General features: G+C 41.2%; 1 protein-coding gene across 1 annotated transcript in view; it reads left to right on the top strand.

The window, feature by feature from the left end:
- LOC128735102 (palmitoyltransferase ZDHHC8) overlaps positions 1–15841 on the top strand; it is a 53427-nt gene that overhangs the window by 13780 nt on the left and 23806 nt on the right. Inside the window, exon 2 of the mRNA XM_053829596.1 lies at positions 6938–7059. Coding sequence (XP_053685571.1) covers positions 6938–7059 — 122 coding nt within the window. The remainder of the gene's footprint in view (positions 1–6937; positions 7060–15841) is intronic.

Below are 15841 nucleotides of genomic sequence, written 5' to 3'. Positions count from 1 at the left end.
TTATTTCTTCAGCAAAATTGCTTGTTTTTACAATATTTACAACTTTTCCGAAGAAACTATGTCTATATTTCCTAACACAAAAAAGTTATTTTTTTTATTTTCATTATAGTAAGCGATGACTAACTTTTGACAGTTTTAGATTAAGGGGGATATTTATACGAACAAAAGTGCTGAAGACCATCAATGATAAAATGGAAACAAAAGACACTGGGAAAAAAATCCCACTTTTCACCCTTTTGTACTACTGTGCGATGGTGGTACCAAAACTGATACAGCCACACGGATCAGGAAGGCCAGGGGTGCCTTTGCAGGTCTGCGAAACTGCAAATATGCTCCATCGTCCATGTCATCAACGTTCGATAGCAGCAGAAATTCGTGAACGTAAGGGGAAGTGGATCGGGTACACCTTGAGGAAAGGACCGAACGAGATCTGCAGAGAACCCCTCGACTGGAATCCGCAAGGACAGCGTAGAAGAGGCAGACCCAGAGGTTCATGGCGGCGCAGCTTAACCAACGGCATCCGGGCTGTAGACGAGAACCTGTCCTAGCGACAGATAAAAGCCAAAAAATAAAAAAAAAATCAGCAACAATCGCTTACGCGTATCCGCTCTTGATGATGGTTTGGAAATCACACAATTATGATCACGTTTACTTATTCTAGAAACTAAACTACTGTGACTATGGTATCACAGAATAATTCTACTTCTTTTTATCACGGAAGAACACAAAAATTCCCTTCTGAATCAATTTTCATTCACTAGCACTTGTAGCATTTTGTTTTTAATTTCAGCATATGGTGCTCTATTTACACTACTACCAATGTGTGAGGCAGTTACTCCTGAAACTCTTCTATCGTGTTGACATAGCTAGTATTTGAGTGACAACCACTTGCTTTTGCTGCTAGTGTATATGAACGATTCAACACACTAGCGCCAGCAGCAAACTGTTGTCACTGCAAAACTAGTTATCTTTAAAGAGCCGGTATATAGGCTATACCGACACGTTATCCATCGGTCTCTCTTTTGATCTGTTTTTGAACAGCATTTAATCTCTGTGCAGGCTATTTCGGCCGGTCGGATTTAAAAAACACAGACACCACTATAGAAAATGAGCTCAATTTAGCCGCAGCGACTTTATAATTTCTCGCGACTATAACTCAAATTCAGTAGCGTTTCATTAAGGCCAAAATACACACCGATATTCAGTAAATATTATTCTATCAACTGGTATAAAAATCTTGTCTCGAATAAACATAGTTTCAACGTTATTCCTGAATATTGTGCAGGCTACCGTTTAATGGGCTGGAAATACCCTCCCGTACCCTAGTTAAAAAGCACTTTGCGGGATTTACAACCATTCTGTTTAAGGTATCACCAATTATTCAGACATTCAGCTGGTGTTGAGGTGCGAGGCAGTCTCCAGCAGTTGATCGGATACGGGAGATTATTTTTAGATCATTGGCATATGATGATCATGGTCCTTCGATCACGAGGTTCACATTGGCGCAATATAGCAGGAATATGAGCGGTCCGAGATGACTACCCTGCGGTGGCACAGAATGTACTGGGTCTGCAATCACCGTTGGCAACCATCAGCTAACAATCAGTTAGACGAGGACAGAACCGTCGCAGGAGAGTTCCGGTTATCCCAATTCTTTCGAGCTTGGCTATTGCGCTTACGTGGCTAAACTTATCTAAAGCGGCTGTCAGGTCAGTATATATTACATCGGTTTGCGTCATTGCAGACATGTTGTCGACGATGTGCGTAATAAGGCACAGCAAATCGGTAGTAGTGGATCTATCACGGAGCAACCCATGCTGATCCGCTCTCAAATATTGCTTTTAATGTGAAAAAAGTAGCTCCAAGACGATTAGCGCGAACAATTTCGAGACAGCTTGGTTTTTTTGTACGCAGGAAACATGTGAGCAGATTTCAAGACGAAATAATACCAGTGGAGATGGACTTCTAGAATACGAGCTGCAGTGGTCTAAGCAAACTTGAGCTGTGCTTCTTCAGGAAAGCGGACGGAATTCCATCAGGCCCTGGATTGAAGGAGGACTTCAGTTGTGTAGCGGCGGTAGAGAACATCTAGGTGCTTATACCCAGATCATTTAGAGCTTGATCGTACGATTGGATGTTACTTGCGGCGCAGTCGACTTCGTCGCTGGTTAAACTTTCATTCATGACAAAGCATGCTAGCAATCTTCTCAGTGAATAAGCTGCATATGTCTGTAGAATTTAAGGCAGCTCCATTGCGATACATCATAAAAGGGAGCAACTCGCATTCACTGCGTTGCTTGTTCTAACTTACATAAAGTTTTGGAGTGCAACCTTTTCCTCGGAATCCTACGTTGATATTACTAAAATCAAACACGAGTGACCCGCTTGAACTGGTGAATATTCTATTTTTCGTAGGGCGACTCTTTTTGATGACTTGAGTCTTCGCCATTTACTCGTTTGCCAGGGAACACGTGATCCGGAACGATTTACTTTTCTCAGAACATTGTTACCACCATCGGGCGTTGTGTGGCTACCAAGATAGTGAAAGGCGTCTGCCTACTCCACTTGTTGTCCCGCTATTATGAAGTTGGTGGGGTTTTCAGTGCTCACTATCATAGACAATGTCGTCGGCTAGGTCTACGTCATTTAGCTGCTCCAACGTTAGAGGATTTCAAGGCTGCTATCCTTGATTTGCTCTACTGTCAATTGCTCCAACTAATATCTCATCCATAACGATGAGAAACAGAAGCGATGATAAAATACAGCCCTGTCTCACGCCAGCAGTAACCCTTATAGGGTCGGACAAGTCACCGTTGTGCAAAACCTTGCACAAAAATGCCTCGTATTTACTGAGCCTCGATGAGATAGACTAGCTTATCTGGAACTCCACTACGCCAAGGTGCGCCCCAGTTGTTTTCGTGGTTGAGTCGGTCGAACCCCTTTTCAAAGTCAACGAACACCAGCAGAAGAGTTATCTGGAATTCGTTGATCTGCTCCCATATAAAACGGAGCGTTGTGATATGGTCTACACATGATCGGCCAGCACGGAATCCAGCTTGCTGCCGCCGGAGAGTAGCGTCGATCTTCTCCTGGATCCGGTTGAGGATTACCTTACAGAGTACTTTGAGAGTAATACAGAGCAACGTGATGCCACGCCAGTTACCGCATTCAGTTAGGTCTCCTTTTTATGGACTTTAACCAATATGCCCTGCATCCAGTCCACCGAAAAAGTTGCGATTTCTCATATATTGCTGAAAAGCTGATGCATCATCTGGGCTGACAAGGACGGGTCAGCTTTGAGTACCTCGGCTGAAATACAGTCTATCCCTGGCGCTCTATTAAATTTCATACACTTGTTGGCTTCTTCAATTTCATCCGGCGATGGCGCCTGTCATTTGAAACTCGGAAATGTTGTTCAAAATGTTCAGTCCTTCGCATAAGCTGTTCAGTATGGTCAGTCAGTGGCTGATCAATTCTGGCAACACTAAGGCGGCGAGAAATAGCGTACAACAAACGTATATCTCACAAGCTCGTTTAACATCCCTCTCCAGTTCGGTGTATCGTTGACGGGTTACGGGTAGCTGTCTTAGTCGATCTGGTTCGCAGTCGCTTAATGCCGGCTATCGCCCTCTCCGCTCGTCGATCTTCCTCCAAGTTTCATCCGATATCCACTCTCTCCGCCCGCTGCGCACTTTGCCGAGGGTTTCGCCACTGGTCGTATGAAGGCGTTCTTGAGGCCGGTCCATTGCTCTTCGACGGTTGCATCAGGTGACAACTCCGAGGCTGGGGATCCAAGTTGTTCGACAAAGGCCCTTTTCACCTCAGCGTTCTCCAATCGGCGGATGTCATAGCGGTACCCAGTTTTCTTCTCCCGTCGTTGACCACGTGCGACATCCAAACGTATCCCAGCGATAACAAGATGATGGTCTGATCCAATGTCAGCGCTGCGCTTGTTGCATACATCAAGAAGGCTCCTTCGCCATTTTCGGCTGATGCAGATGTGGTCGATTTGGTTTTCTGTTCGGTCGTCGCGGGAAACCCACGTGACTTGATGTACTGTTCTATGGGGAAAGAGCGATCCACTGATGACCGTGTTGTTATTACCACAGAATTCCTCGTTTTCGCTCATCTCTCCTAGGCCATGGCGACTCATGACGCGTTGAGGGTCCGCGTTGTTTAAGTCAATCTTCGCGTTGACGACGCCCAAGTGGATTTGGATGTCACCCTACGGCTTTTTCTCAATCACGCTGTTCAGCTGGCTGTAGAAACTCTTTCTCCAGCAGGTCGGCAGCATCTGTTGGTGCATAGTACTGGATTTCTATAAGGTTTCTAACCCGTGTTCTGAATCTGGCAACGATTAATGTTTCGTTTACCAGCTTCCACTTCATCAGGGCCGCATGTGCCCTGGGCTCAGTCCAACTCCTCTTTCTCGAGTAGCATTTTCACCTCGCATGCCAGAGTAGAGGAAAACTTACCCGGATGATGTCTTGTATTCGTCAGTAACCGACCAGCAGACCTGAGTCCCAGCAGCGCTCAGCCCCAGCATTTCAAGCTTCAGGCGACCAGCTTCCCTTGCAATTTTCATTAACTTTTTATTTTCCAGTACAGTAGGTTGTTAATCTGAGGTCCTTATCCCGCTGACGAGGTTGCCATATTAAGCTCCCTTTTCTGTTAGCGTACAACAACCGGTTGCGTACCCCAGCCGGCACCACGTGGAGGTTGGGATAGAAGTTGGTGAACAGAGGTTATGGAATGCACATGGAATTCACCCTTTGCCAAGCCCCGATCTATGATGCTAGAAGTAAACAGTAAGATTGCGAAAGCAGACTAATACATCCGAAGACACAAGTCAGCAGACAAGGTCACTGACTTTGTAATTTAGGACTCGCATAGGATTTCGCTCATCTATTTTTTACCGAATGGTCGAACAATCAACAGCACGTTCTTGGAAAATTCTATACAATTGGCAATTGCTTCTACACCCTTCGTATTCACCAGATCTGGCTCCATCATGCTGTTCGTAGATCGTGAAAGGGAAAGTGATTTGGCTCCGATGAAGAGGTTATGATCCCACAAGTGTAGTTTAGAAAAACTTTTAAATCAGTACTTTTTCGCTATGGAAATGGTTCATAGAACTTAATCATCCATGAGTAAAATCTCGATAAAGAAATCATGGGAAAAATCGTTTTTTATTTCATTGGACGTTCCCGGTCACAACTCTTAGACCCCCAAGCAAGTTTATCTGTTGAATTCTTTAGAACTTCGCATGGCTTCCACGATCTTATAATAAGTCCTGTGTACGATTGTACAATTGCAAGAAAACGCTTCTTGAAAAGAATTATTTCTTGTGGATCTCTCGAGTATGTTTCTTCTGGAAGATTGTTATGAAATAGTATGTCAACTTTCTGTTGACTGTTTCTCGAAAAACATGAGAGTACATACACATACATCAGACAGGCACATGAAATATTTTGTTTCATCCATATGCGAATATCGTACGAATATGAGCAAGTTAGCCGTTTTGTTTACATTTGCAGGTTCTTTCGAGAACATGAGATATTTTTACGCTCAATTGCCTTGCACCCTTATAACAGTACCCTTAGCCTTGCCACTATTAGCGGAAACATAAAGCAACAAATTATAAATTCTATGTTCCTTTTGCACGGCCATCCACTTTCCACTATATATATATATATATATGTATGCACCATACACATACAAGCTCCGACTGAAACTCAACCAAGTGATTGATGTATGCTTACTACCTTTCCAACATGAAACCTCCCCAAATCGGTTCCCGCATTGCCTAAACCTGCAGCACCACCACCGAAGTCGATCACGTTTCGGAATGGCGAGACGAAAGTTTTTCCTTGTTTTTCGCACCATCTTTTTGTGCTGTAACCCAAAAGAAAACCCAACCAGCAACCGTCGCAAGACGTACCGCGCACTTGTCTTGATGGTTTGTCCTTCCATGTTGGGATTGCCATTTCCTCATGCTTCCTTTCCGGTCGTTGCGTTTTCACACGGTCGTTCGCTATGCTCTATAATCAAATTGCATCCACCGACGGACATCTATACAGACAGACATTGCCGCCGTCGGTCGCGGCAAAAACACAACTCCGACCACAGAGTCGGGTTTCGTTTTTCACTACGTTCCCTGTTCGAACTATCTACCTACCTCATATGCTAATGAGAATTTTGTTTTTTTTTCGTAAATAGCCATTGTGTTTCGAGCTTTACGAGCCTGGCGGGGCTTTCCACGGGTGCGGTTTTTTGGCTGCTTTGCCTAGTTTCGACTAGTTTTGTGACGAATCGAAAGCAGCGATTAATTATCAGTTTTTGTCACAAAGCTAGCTACTTGTAAATATATAACGATAGCAACAGTTTTTATCTCTACTGCTGAAGACCACCAGCAAGCAGCACTCAGTATTACGTAGGGGAGAGAGGAGATTAATACGTTCAAATTCTACGTTAGGTAATACATGAACAATCGCCCCTACCTTTTTAGATAGTATGTTTTTGTTTCGCAATTCGTCGGAAAAAGTGATGTGAGTTTGTTAAAAATAAACGCGTCACACGTCGATTGAGGCGTAACCGAACGCATGAATGAAGAAGATGTTTGTCTCGCCATTCGCACTATCGTACACACTGCAATCCAGCTAGGTATAATATTTAGTTGGACAGCTGTCTACAACACTTGGCTTTCCCCTTCTTGACTTAATTAATCTCGACAGCCAATGCCACTGTTCAAGACGACGACGTTGACCTATCACCGTGCACTTGTAGCGCAAACTTCATCGTACAAAACTATCTCTACGGTGCGCAAAAACCAACTGCAGCATAATGACCTTTATTGCATGCATCCCATGCATACAACAGGAATTGTAACTTTTAGCATAACTAATACTCGGTTCTCTTTCCGCTTTTCCCGTTACAGATGCCGACAGTTCTACGTACAGCGACACCCATGGGTACCGGCGTACCAGGCCGTCATCACGTTCTTCGTCATCGCCAACTTTACGCTGGCCACCTTCATGGATCCCGGTGTCATCCCGAAAGGTGAGCAAGAGCACCGAGCGAGCGAGGACGTTAGCAGTCCATGTTTTCCACCTGTCTGAGCTGCAGCATTGTCTTACGATGACAATGCATATAACAGCATACAACTTCCACGGCCGCTGGGATTTACCAGCGCTATGATGAGCCCTATCAACTATTTATGAGTACATAGTCTCTTGTTTGTTTTACCTTGCCTCAGCCAACTGCAACTGATTTACTATTTTTGGCATTCGCTTGCTACTAGCAGCTTGTCGAGCGGTCGTAAAACTTTTAGCGACAGATTCTGTAAAATAAAGCAATTAAAGCATTATCAAGCTTGCGCTTTGATTATCAAATTGGGGGCCTAGAAAAAAACGTAATGTTTGTAAATAAAATAGGGATTATTTTTAATTATAAAACACGAATCAGGCTACTACAATACTAGTTTTGTTCGAGCTTTCACATTAGCCTGGCTAAGTAAAACAAAAGGCATAAACAGGCCCTATTTGCATTTGCAACTCGTCGTTTGACTTCCCAAATCTTTATCATAATTACATGCGACGAGCTTGATATGTTGATCCCGAAAGGTGAGCAGGGTATATAGAGTATATATATATATATATATATATATATATATATATATATATATATATATATATATATATATATATATATATATATATATATATATATATATATATATATATATATATATATATATATATATATATATATATATATATATATATATATATATATATATATATATATATATATATATATATATATATATATATATATATATATATATATATATATACTAGCTGACCCGGCAAACTTCGCTATTGCCATAAATTAAACTGTGTTGTACATAAATCGTGAATCTCGGATGACCTTTGTCACAATCTTGAGTTTTGCAAGTTTCTGGGGAGTTCATGGGTGTTTTAATATACAAATTTTTCTCACAGTAAAGTAGAAAACAACTCCCCCCATTGCTTAGCCTGATAAAATAAAGCGAATAGAATTTAAATATTCGCCATCATTACAAACCATTTCGTCGAATACCATTTTGCGGAACACCAATTCTTGGTTGACCATAACGCGGAATATAGAGTTTCGCAGAATACCATTTCACGAAAAATCTTACGCGGAGTGTACCATTTCACGGATATTCTTTTCGTAGAAAGTACCATTTCGCAGAGGTGACCCAACTGAAGGAAAGTAATATAGGCCAGTAGATCTAGGAAAATAAATAAACCTAGATTGAGGTGATCTCTACGGGGGGATGCCCCCTGCAGTGGCCGGCGCTTCCGACGGCAGGCCGCCGGCAACACTCGCGGCCTGTGGCCGTCTAGCGCTGAATTATCTAATGTTACTATTGATAGTTTTTGGTGGTCTTGTTATTGATAAATGTTTTATGAAAGAGTCTAAAATTACTCGAGTTCGATTAGTTTTCAAGTTACGCAAAAATTTCTGTTTTATTTGTATGAGAGTTATCCCCCTACCACAGGGGTGAGGAGTCTCAAACCATCATTAAAAAAATTCCTGCTTCCCAAACCCCCCACATGCCAAATTTGGTTCCATTTGCTTGATTGCTTCTCGAGTTATGAAGAAATTTGTATTTCATTTGTATGGGAAATGGAGAGGGGTTATTATTCCCCTCCTAAAGAAGGAAGGGGTCTCAATTCACCATAGAAAAAAAATTGCCTGCAAAAACACCCACATGCTAAATTTGGTTCCATTTGCTTGATTAGTTCTGGAGTTATGAGGAAATTTGTATTTGTATTCATTTGTATGGGAGCCCCCCCCCTCCTAAAAAGGTAAGGGGTCCTAATCCATCATAGAAAAAATTCATGCCTCCAAAAACACCCACATGCCAAATATGGTTCCATTTGATTAATTAGTTCTCGAGTTATGAGGAAATTTGTATTTCATTTGTATAGGTGCGCCTCCCCTCTTAAAGTGGGGAGAGGTTTCAATTCATCATAAAAAAAATTCTTGTCTCCAAAAACACCTACATGTCAAATTTTGTTCCATTTGCTTGATTAGTTCTCAAATAATGAGGAAATTTGTATTTCATTTGTATAGAAGCCCCCCCTCTTATAAGGGAGTGGAGTCATAATTCCCTTCCTAAAGGGGGGAGGGGTCTCAATCCCACCATAGAAAAAAAATTGCCTACAGAAGCACCCACATGCTAAATTTGGTTCCATTTGCTTGATTAGTTCTCGAGTTATGAGGAAATTTGTATTTCATTTGTATGGGAACCCCCCTCCTAAAAAGGTAAGGGATCTCAATTCATCATAGAAAAAATTCATGCCTCCAAAAACACCCACATGCCAAATATGGTTTCATTTGATCAATTAGTTTTCGAGTTATGAGGAAATTTGTATTTCATTTGTATAGGAGCCCCTCCTCCTAAAGTGGGGAGGGGTCTCAATTCACCATAGAAAAAATTTTTGTCTCCCAAAACACCAACATGTAAAATTTTGTTCCATTTGTTTGATTAGTTCTCGAGTTATGAGGAAATTTGTATTTCATTTGTGTAGAAGCCCCCCCTCTTAAAAGGAAGAGGAAAGGAAATTGCCTACAGAAGCACCCACATGCTAAATTTGGTTCCATTTGCTTGATTAGTTCTCGAGTTATGAGGAAATTTGTATTTCATTTGTATGGGAGCCCCCCTCCTAAAAAGGCAAGGGGTCCTAATTCATCATAAAAAAAAAATCATGCCTCCAAAAACACCCACATGCCAAATATGGTTCCATTTGATTAATTAGTTCTCGAGTTATGAGGAAATGTATATTTCATTTGTATAGGAGCCCCCCCTTCTAAAGTGGGGAGGGGTCTCAATTCACCATAGAAAAAATTTTTGTCTCCCAAAACACCCGCATGTAAAATTTTGTTCCATTTGCTTGAGTAGTTCTCGAGTTATGCAGAAATTTGTGTTTTATTTGTATGGGAGCCCCCCTCTTAGTGGGGAGAGGGGTCTCTAACCATCATAAGAACCTTACCTGGCCCCAAAAACCCCTATATGCAAGTTTTCACGCCTATCGGTTCAGCAGTTTTCGATTCTGTAAGGAACATTCGTGCACGGATAGAAATCTATTTTTAGAGGCATAGATTTGTATGGGAGCCCCCCCTCTTAGTGGGGGGAGGGATCTTCAACCATCATAAGAACCTTCCCTAGCCCCAAAAACCCCTACATGCAAATTTTCACACCGATCGGTTTAGTAGTTTTCGATTCTATAAGGAACATAGGGCAGACAGAAATCCATTTTTATAAACATAGATTTGTATGGGAGCCCCCCTTCTTAGTGGGAGAAGGGGTCTTTTGCCATCGAGAGAACCTTCCCTAGCCCCAAAAACCCCTACATGCAAATTTTCACTCCGAACGGTTCAGAAGTTTTCGATTCTACAAGGAACATAGAGCAGACAGAAATCCATTTTATAGGCATAGATTTGTATGAGAGCCCCCCCCCCCCCCTCTTAAGGTTAGAAGGGTCATAATTCTCATTCTAAAGAGGGGATGGGTCTCAATTCACCATAGAAAAAAATCTTGTCTCCAAAAACACCCACATGCCAAATTTTGTTTCATTTGCTTGATTAGTTCTCAAGTTATGAGGAAATTTGTATTTCATTTGTATGGGAGCCTCTCTCCTAAAGCAGGGAGGGGTCATGATTCCCCTCCTAAAGAGGGGAGGGGTTTCAATGCATTATAGAAAAATATCTTGTCTGCTAAAACACCCACGTGCCAAATTTTGTTCTATTTGCTTGATTAATTCTCGAGTTATGCAGAAATTTGAATTTAATTTGTATGGGAGCCCACCCTCTTAGTAGGGAAAAAGGTATCTAATCATCATAAGAACCTTCCCCGGCCCCAAAAAACGCCTACATGCGCATTTTCACGCCGATCGGTTCAGTAGTTTTCGATTCTATGAGGAACACACGGACAGACAGACAGAAATTTATGTTTCATTTGTATGGGAGCCCCCCCCCCTCTTAGTGGGAAAGTCTCTAGCCATCGTATGTACCTTCCCCGGCCCCAAAGCTCCCTTCATGCAAATTTTCACGCCAATCGGTTCAGAAGTTTTCGATTCTAGCATTGTAGCTTCGTAACTACAAAAAAATAACAGCAAAACATTATTCAGCAAAATTGTAGATAATAACTAGTTCTACAAATGTCCCATACATAACTTTGTCAAATTTTGCTCGGCTGAGTCGGTACTGTCAAATGAATCAAAATTGAGTCAAAGTAATCGAACCATTCCTGATGTAGACAGATGCAATGTGTAATTTGATGCTAAGACTACGTAGCCTATATGTAGGTATACCAAAGTTGGTGTAGGTAAACTAATTTTATAGTAGGTAGTGGTATGTTTTGGCTAATATCTTATGCATAGTTTGAAATCTACGAAGAATTAAGTAAAATCTGCAAAAATCCTAGTAGAATTATGTGAATAATTTGAATCCGGGATCTGAGAAAGAAGAGAGAGCAAAGTTTTTTAACTAGAAGTCCAGCGCCTCTATGGTTCAAAGGTACAAGTACCAGCGAGCCACATGCCCTGGCGGGTGTTGTGGGTTCGAATCCGGTTATAATCTCAGATTATAGCTTGGTTCGACCCATGCACCTTCCAGCATTGGACAAAAGGTAGGAATCACAAGACGATAACTTGTAAAGCGTTGCTACCAATACCCCCCCCCCCCCCTTTCACATTTCCACTCTTGCCCAACCATTCAAAAACAAAATTCATTACTTTCCCCTACCGTCCCTTCATCAATTGTAGAACCACCGTTTCAGAAAATATTAATATAGGGTATGTTGCTGCTTCATCGTAATTGCCTATTCCCGTCCTATCCAACACAAATTATTAAAAATATCAGCGATTTTTATGACACACAATGCAAAATTAGTTATTCCCTAATATTTTAGTTTGTTGACTATCATACGCGATCAATCAAAGTGAGCTGAGATTTATTTAAATGCCTTTTTTCGTTAAAGAATTCCTAGCAGCCAAATTTCCTACGTTTTTCTTTTTGCGACGAAGAAGAAAATGTCGACTAATTGTTTCAATTTCCGTCATTCATAAAGTGAAAATAACTCACGCAACGCATTATCGTTATTCTGCAGCCGGGAAAACTTGCATGACCTGCAGAAATTTTGCCATGCCGTCTTACACAAATCCATGCGCGCTAGCTTCGTACGCAATATTGTGATTTTTAGTTCGGACGATGAAAAATTTTGATGGACGGATTTTAAAACGGTACGACGAATTTAAGGTATACATACAGTCAATTACGTAATTTGAATAAAATGCTTCAATAATCGCTTTTTAGTGAATTCAAAGGGCACGGATCGGAAGGATAGTGTGTTTGAGTCAAATCAGCAGCAGAACTTTTGGAGTATTCATTAAATCCACCTAAGAAATGATGAAGATTAGAATGGCTTTCCTTACTACGACGGGAATTAGAAATAAACCCTCGATGCTTAACCGCATTTCAAGGTCAAGAAGGACGAGGTCTGGTCTATAACCAGAGCTGCCACAAATACAGATATTTCTGCATGCACAAATTTGGGACCCATCAATTATTTCAGTTGCTGTGATTTCTGGCTCTACTAAAGCTCTTGAATTTTAAAGTACTCCATAAACTATTTATGTTATTTAAAAGATCAGATCGAGAAAATAAAACACTCCGGAGAAAACGGTAGGGTCCCAAATTGATGCATGCACAAATATATGTATTTATGGCAGCTCTGTCTATAACTAGAAGTTGTTTCGTCTGAGTGTGTCTCTGTATGTCTGTGTTTTGGCACATATTTAAAAAGCCAAGAGTAACCGTTTCCAGAGCCTTTGTTTTGTAAAGTGCAGGAGCTCTCTTGTAAATCTCTAAACTTTCCGTGAAATCTATCTTCCACGCAGAGCAGTTGTTTATTACTTTTGCGTTGTCAATGGTCAACGGATGGTGGTCGTTGAAGATATGTTCAGCCACTTTTGATCTAAAATGGTGTGTCAGACCCTTCTCGGCATCTCTTGATGCTTCTGTTACCTCTGCCAAGTGTTCTTTAGTACGTGTTTCCAGATTTCTTCTAGTCTGGCCGATGTAGACCTTTTCACAATGTGGGCAACTGATTTCATTAATCCCAGATTTTCTATGTACTTCAATCGGGTCTTTAGTTGATCCCAACTTACTTTTGAGCTGGTTGTTTCGGCTGGTAGAGACTAGGTCAATTCCAAATTTCCTCATTTTGCGACGGAGAGGACGTACTATGTTTTCGTCGTATTATACTCTCTTAAGTTCTGGTGTTAGTGTTGTGAGTGGTTTTTTGTATGCGTCTCTTCTTTTCTTGGCAATAATGTTCTGAGTTGTCCCTTCTTTGAATTCGTTCAGTTTTGCAATTTCCAAATTGTATGTCAATTCTTTTCTTTTTGCCTAGCTCTCTTAACGGTAAAGTTTCCATCCTATGTATCATGTGAAGGAAACCCGATCAAGAGGACCTAACAAATTATAACAGATCTTGTTATTTTGTTATCAAATTTTCTAACAACAGTTGTTGTTACAGTTGATTAGATATGTTATAACAACCGTTGTTATAAATGAGAGAGAGAGAGAGAGATTCAATTACTAGAATCCCAATCGCAAGAATTACTTGATATCTTGAATAGAATATAGAATCGTACAAACTCCGCTTACTTAGGAGATTAAAAAGATCAGAGACCCAAAAAAGAAAAAAAGAAGAGCTTTGTAACTCCCACTCGTATCCGCTACCAGGAGTACGCCCTCTAAGGCTGATACACCAAGCGCAGAAGAAGGTGATACTTCACTGGACCCAGGAGAAAATTGACGCTATTTTCCGGCAGCTGGTTGGATTCCGTGCCGGTCTACCATGTTTGGATCTTATCAGTATAACGACGCTTCGTATTATATTAGAGCAAATCAACGAATTGTAGAACTTTCTTCTTTTAGTATTTCTAGTTTCGAAAAAGCATTCAAACGATTGATCCACGAAAACATCTGGGATACACTAAGATGTAGAGGAGTTCCAGATATTCATGAGATAAAACATCTCATCAAGGTTCGGTATGAGGTGTTTTCATGTTAAATGCTGTACGACGGTGTCTTTTCGGCGCCTATAAGGATTACTGCTTGAGCGAGGCTGAGTTGCATTCTTTCACCGCTACGATTCCGCGTCGTTACGGACGAAGTTTTAATTTGGGCCTTTGACAGGAAACCAAATCGAGGATTCTCCGGAGCCCTTTGACAATCAAGCAATTAAACCTGAGCGACAAAATCCTCTTGCTCTCCCGCACATCGTTCTGATATGCTGAGCAACCTTGATAATCTCTGCGACAGCTCCAAAGCAGTAGATCGCACTCATAGTCAACGTCGCAAAGACCAAATTAATGGAAATAAACACTGACGATTCCTCTAATTTTACAGTAGTGAGAACAATAGGTAGAAGAGGTGGAAGCTTTTTAATATCTAGGTAGGCAAACAATGCCAGAATTTATTAGACTGTATGCGCAGTAAGTAGCTGGACATGTAGCGAGAATGTCGGACGATCGTCCAGGGAAGGTACAGCCGAGATCGCTAAATTTGTACTGTAAAACGACATATTCGATCATAAATGTATAGATTTTCATCTGAATCCGGGAAAACCACTTCGGGATTGGCATGGGCTAGTTTACGTTAACTTTGTTTTTCGAGGTGCTGAGTCCAAAAATTGATTTCCATTTTTCTCATTCACGTACAGATTTATTGTAAAACTAGCTGACACGACAAACTTCGTATTGCCACAAATTAACCTGTGTTGTACATAAATCATGAATCTCGGATAATCTTTGTCACAATCTCGAGTTTTGCAAGCCCCCCAGTGGGCGGCGCTTCCGACGGCGGGTCACCGGCAACACTCGCGACCGTCTCGTCCTGAATGATCTAGTGTTACTATAGATAGTTTTTGTGGTCTTGTATTGATTATTGTTTTATGGAAGAGTCTCGAATTTCTCAAGTTCGATTAGTTTTTGAGTTTCGCAAAAATTTCTGTTTTATTTGTATGAGAGTCCATGTCCCCCTACCACAGGGGTGAGGGGTCTCTAACTATCGTAAAATAAATTCAAGACTCCAAAATCTCCCACATGCCAAATTTGGTTCCATTTGCTTGATTAGTTCTCAAGTTATAAGGAAATTTGAATTTCATTTGTATGGGAGCTCCCCTCTTAAAAGGGGAAGGGGTCGTAATTAACCATAGAAAAAATTTCTGCCGTCTAAAACTCCCACATGCCAAATTTGGTTCCATTTGATTGATTAGTTTTCGAGATAAGAGGAAATTTGCATTTCATTTGTATGGATGCCCACCCTCTTAAAGAGGAGATGGGCCATAACTCGCTTGCTAAAGAAGAGAGGGGTCTCAGTTCACCATAGAAAAAAATCTTGCGTCCAAAACCACTTACACGTCAAATTTGGTTCCATTTGCTTGATTAGTTCTCGAGTTATGAGGAAATTTGAATTTCATTTGTATAGGAGCCCCCCCTCCTAAAGTTGGGAAGGGTCCTAATTCACCATAGAAAATATTCTTGCCCTCGAAAACTTTCACATGCCAAATTTGGTTTCATTTGCTTGATTAGCTCTCGAGTTATGAGGAAATTTGTATTTTATTTGTATAGGAGCCCCCCTCCTAAAGTGGGTAGGGGTCCCAATTCATCATTGAAAAAATTTTTGTCTCCAAAAACACCCACGTGCCAAATTTGGTTCCATTTGCTTGATTAGTTCTCGAGTTTTGAGGAAATTTGTATTTCGTTTGTATAGCAGCCCC

The sequence above is a fragment of the Sabethes cyaneus genome, chromosome 1 (genome assembly GCF_943734655.1).
Source record: "Sabethes cyaneus chromosome 1, idSabCyanKW18_F2, whole genome shotgun sequence".
Classification (NCBI taxonomy): domain Eukaryota; kingdom Metazoa; phylum Arthropoda; class Insecta; order Diptera; family Culicidae; genus Sabethes; species Sabethes cyaneus.
Note: the sequence above shows the minus strand (reverse complement) of the source record. Positions and strands in the feature narration are given on the sequence as shown.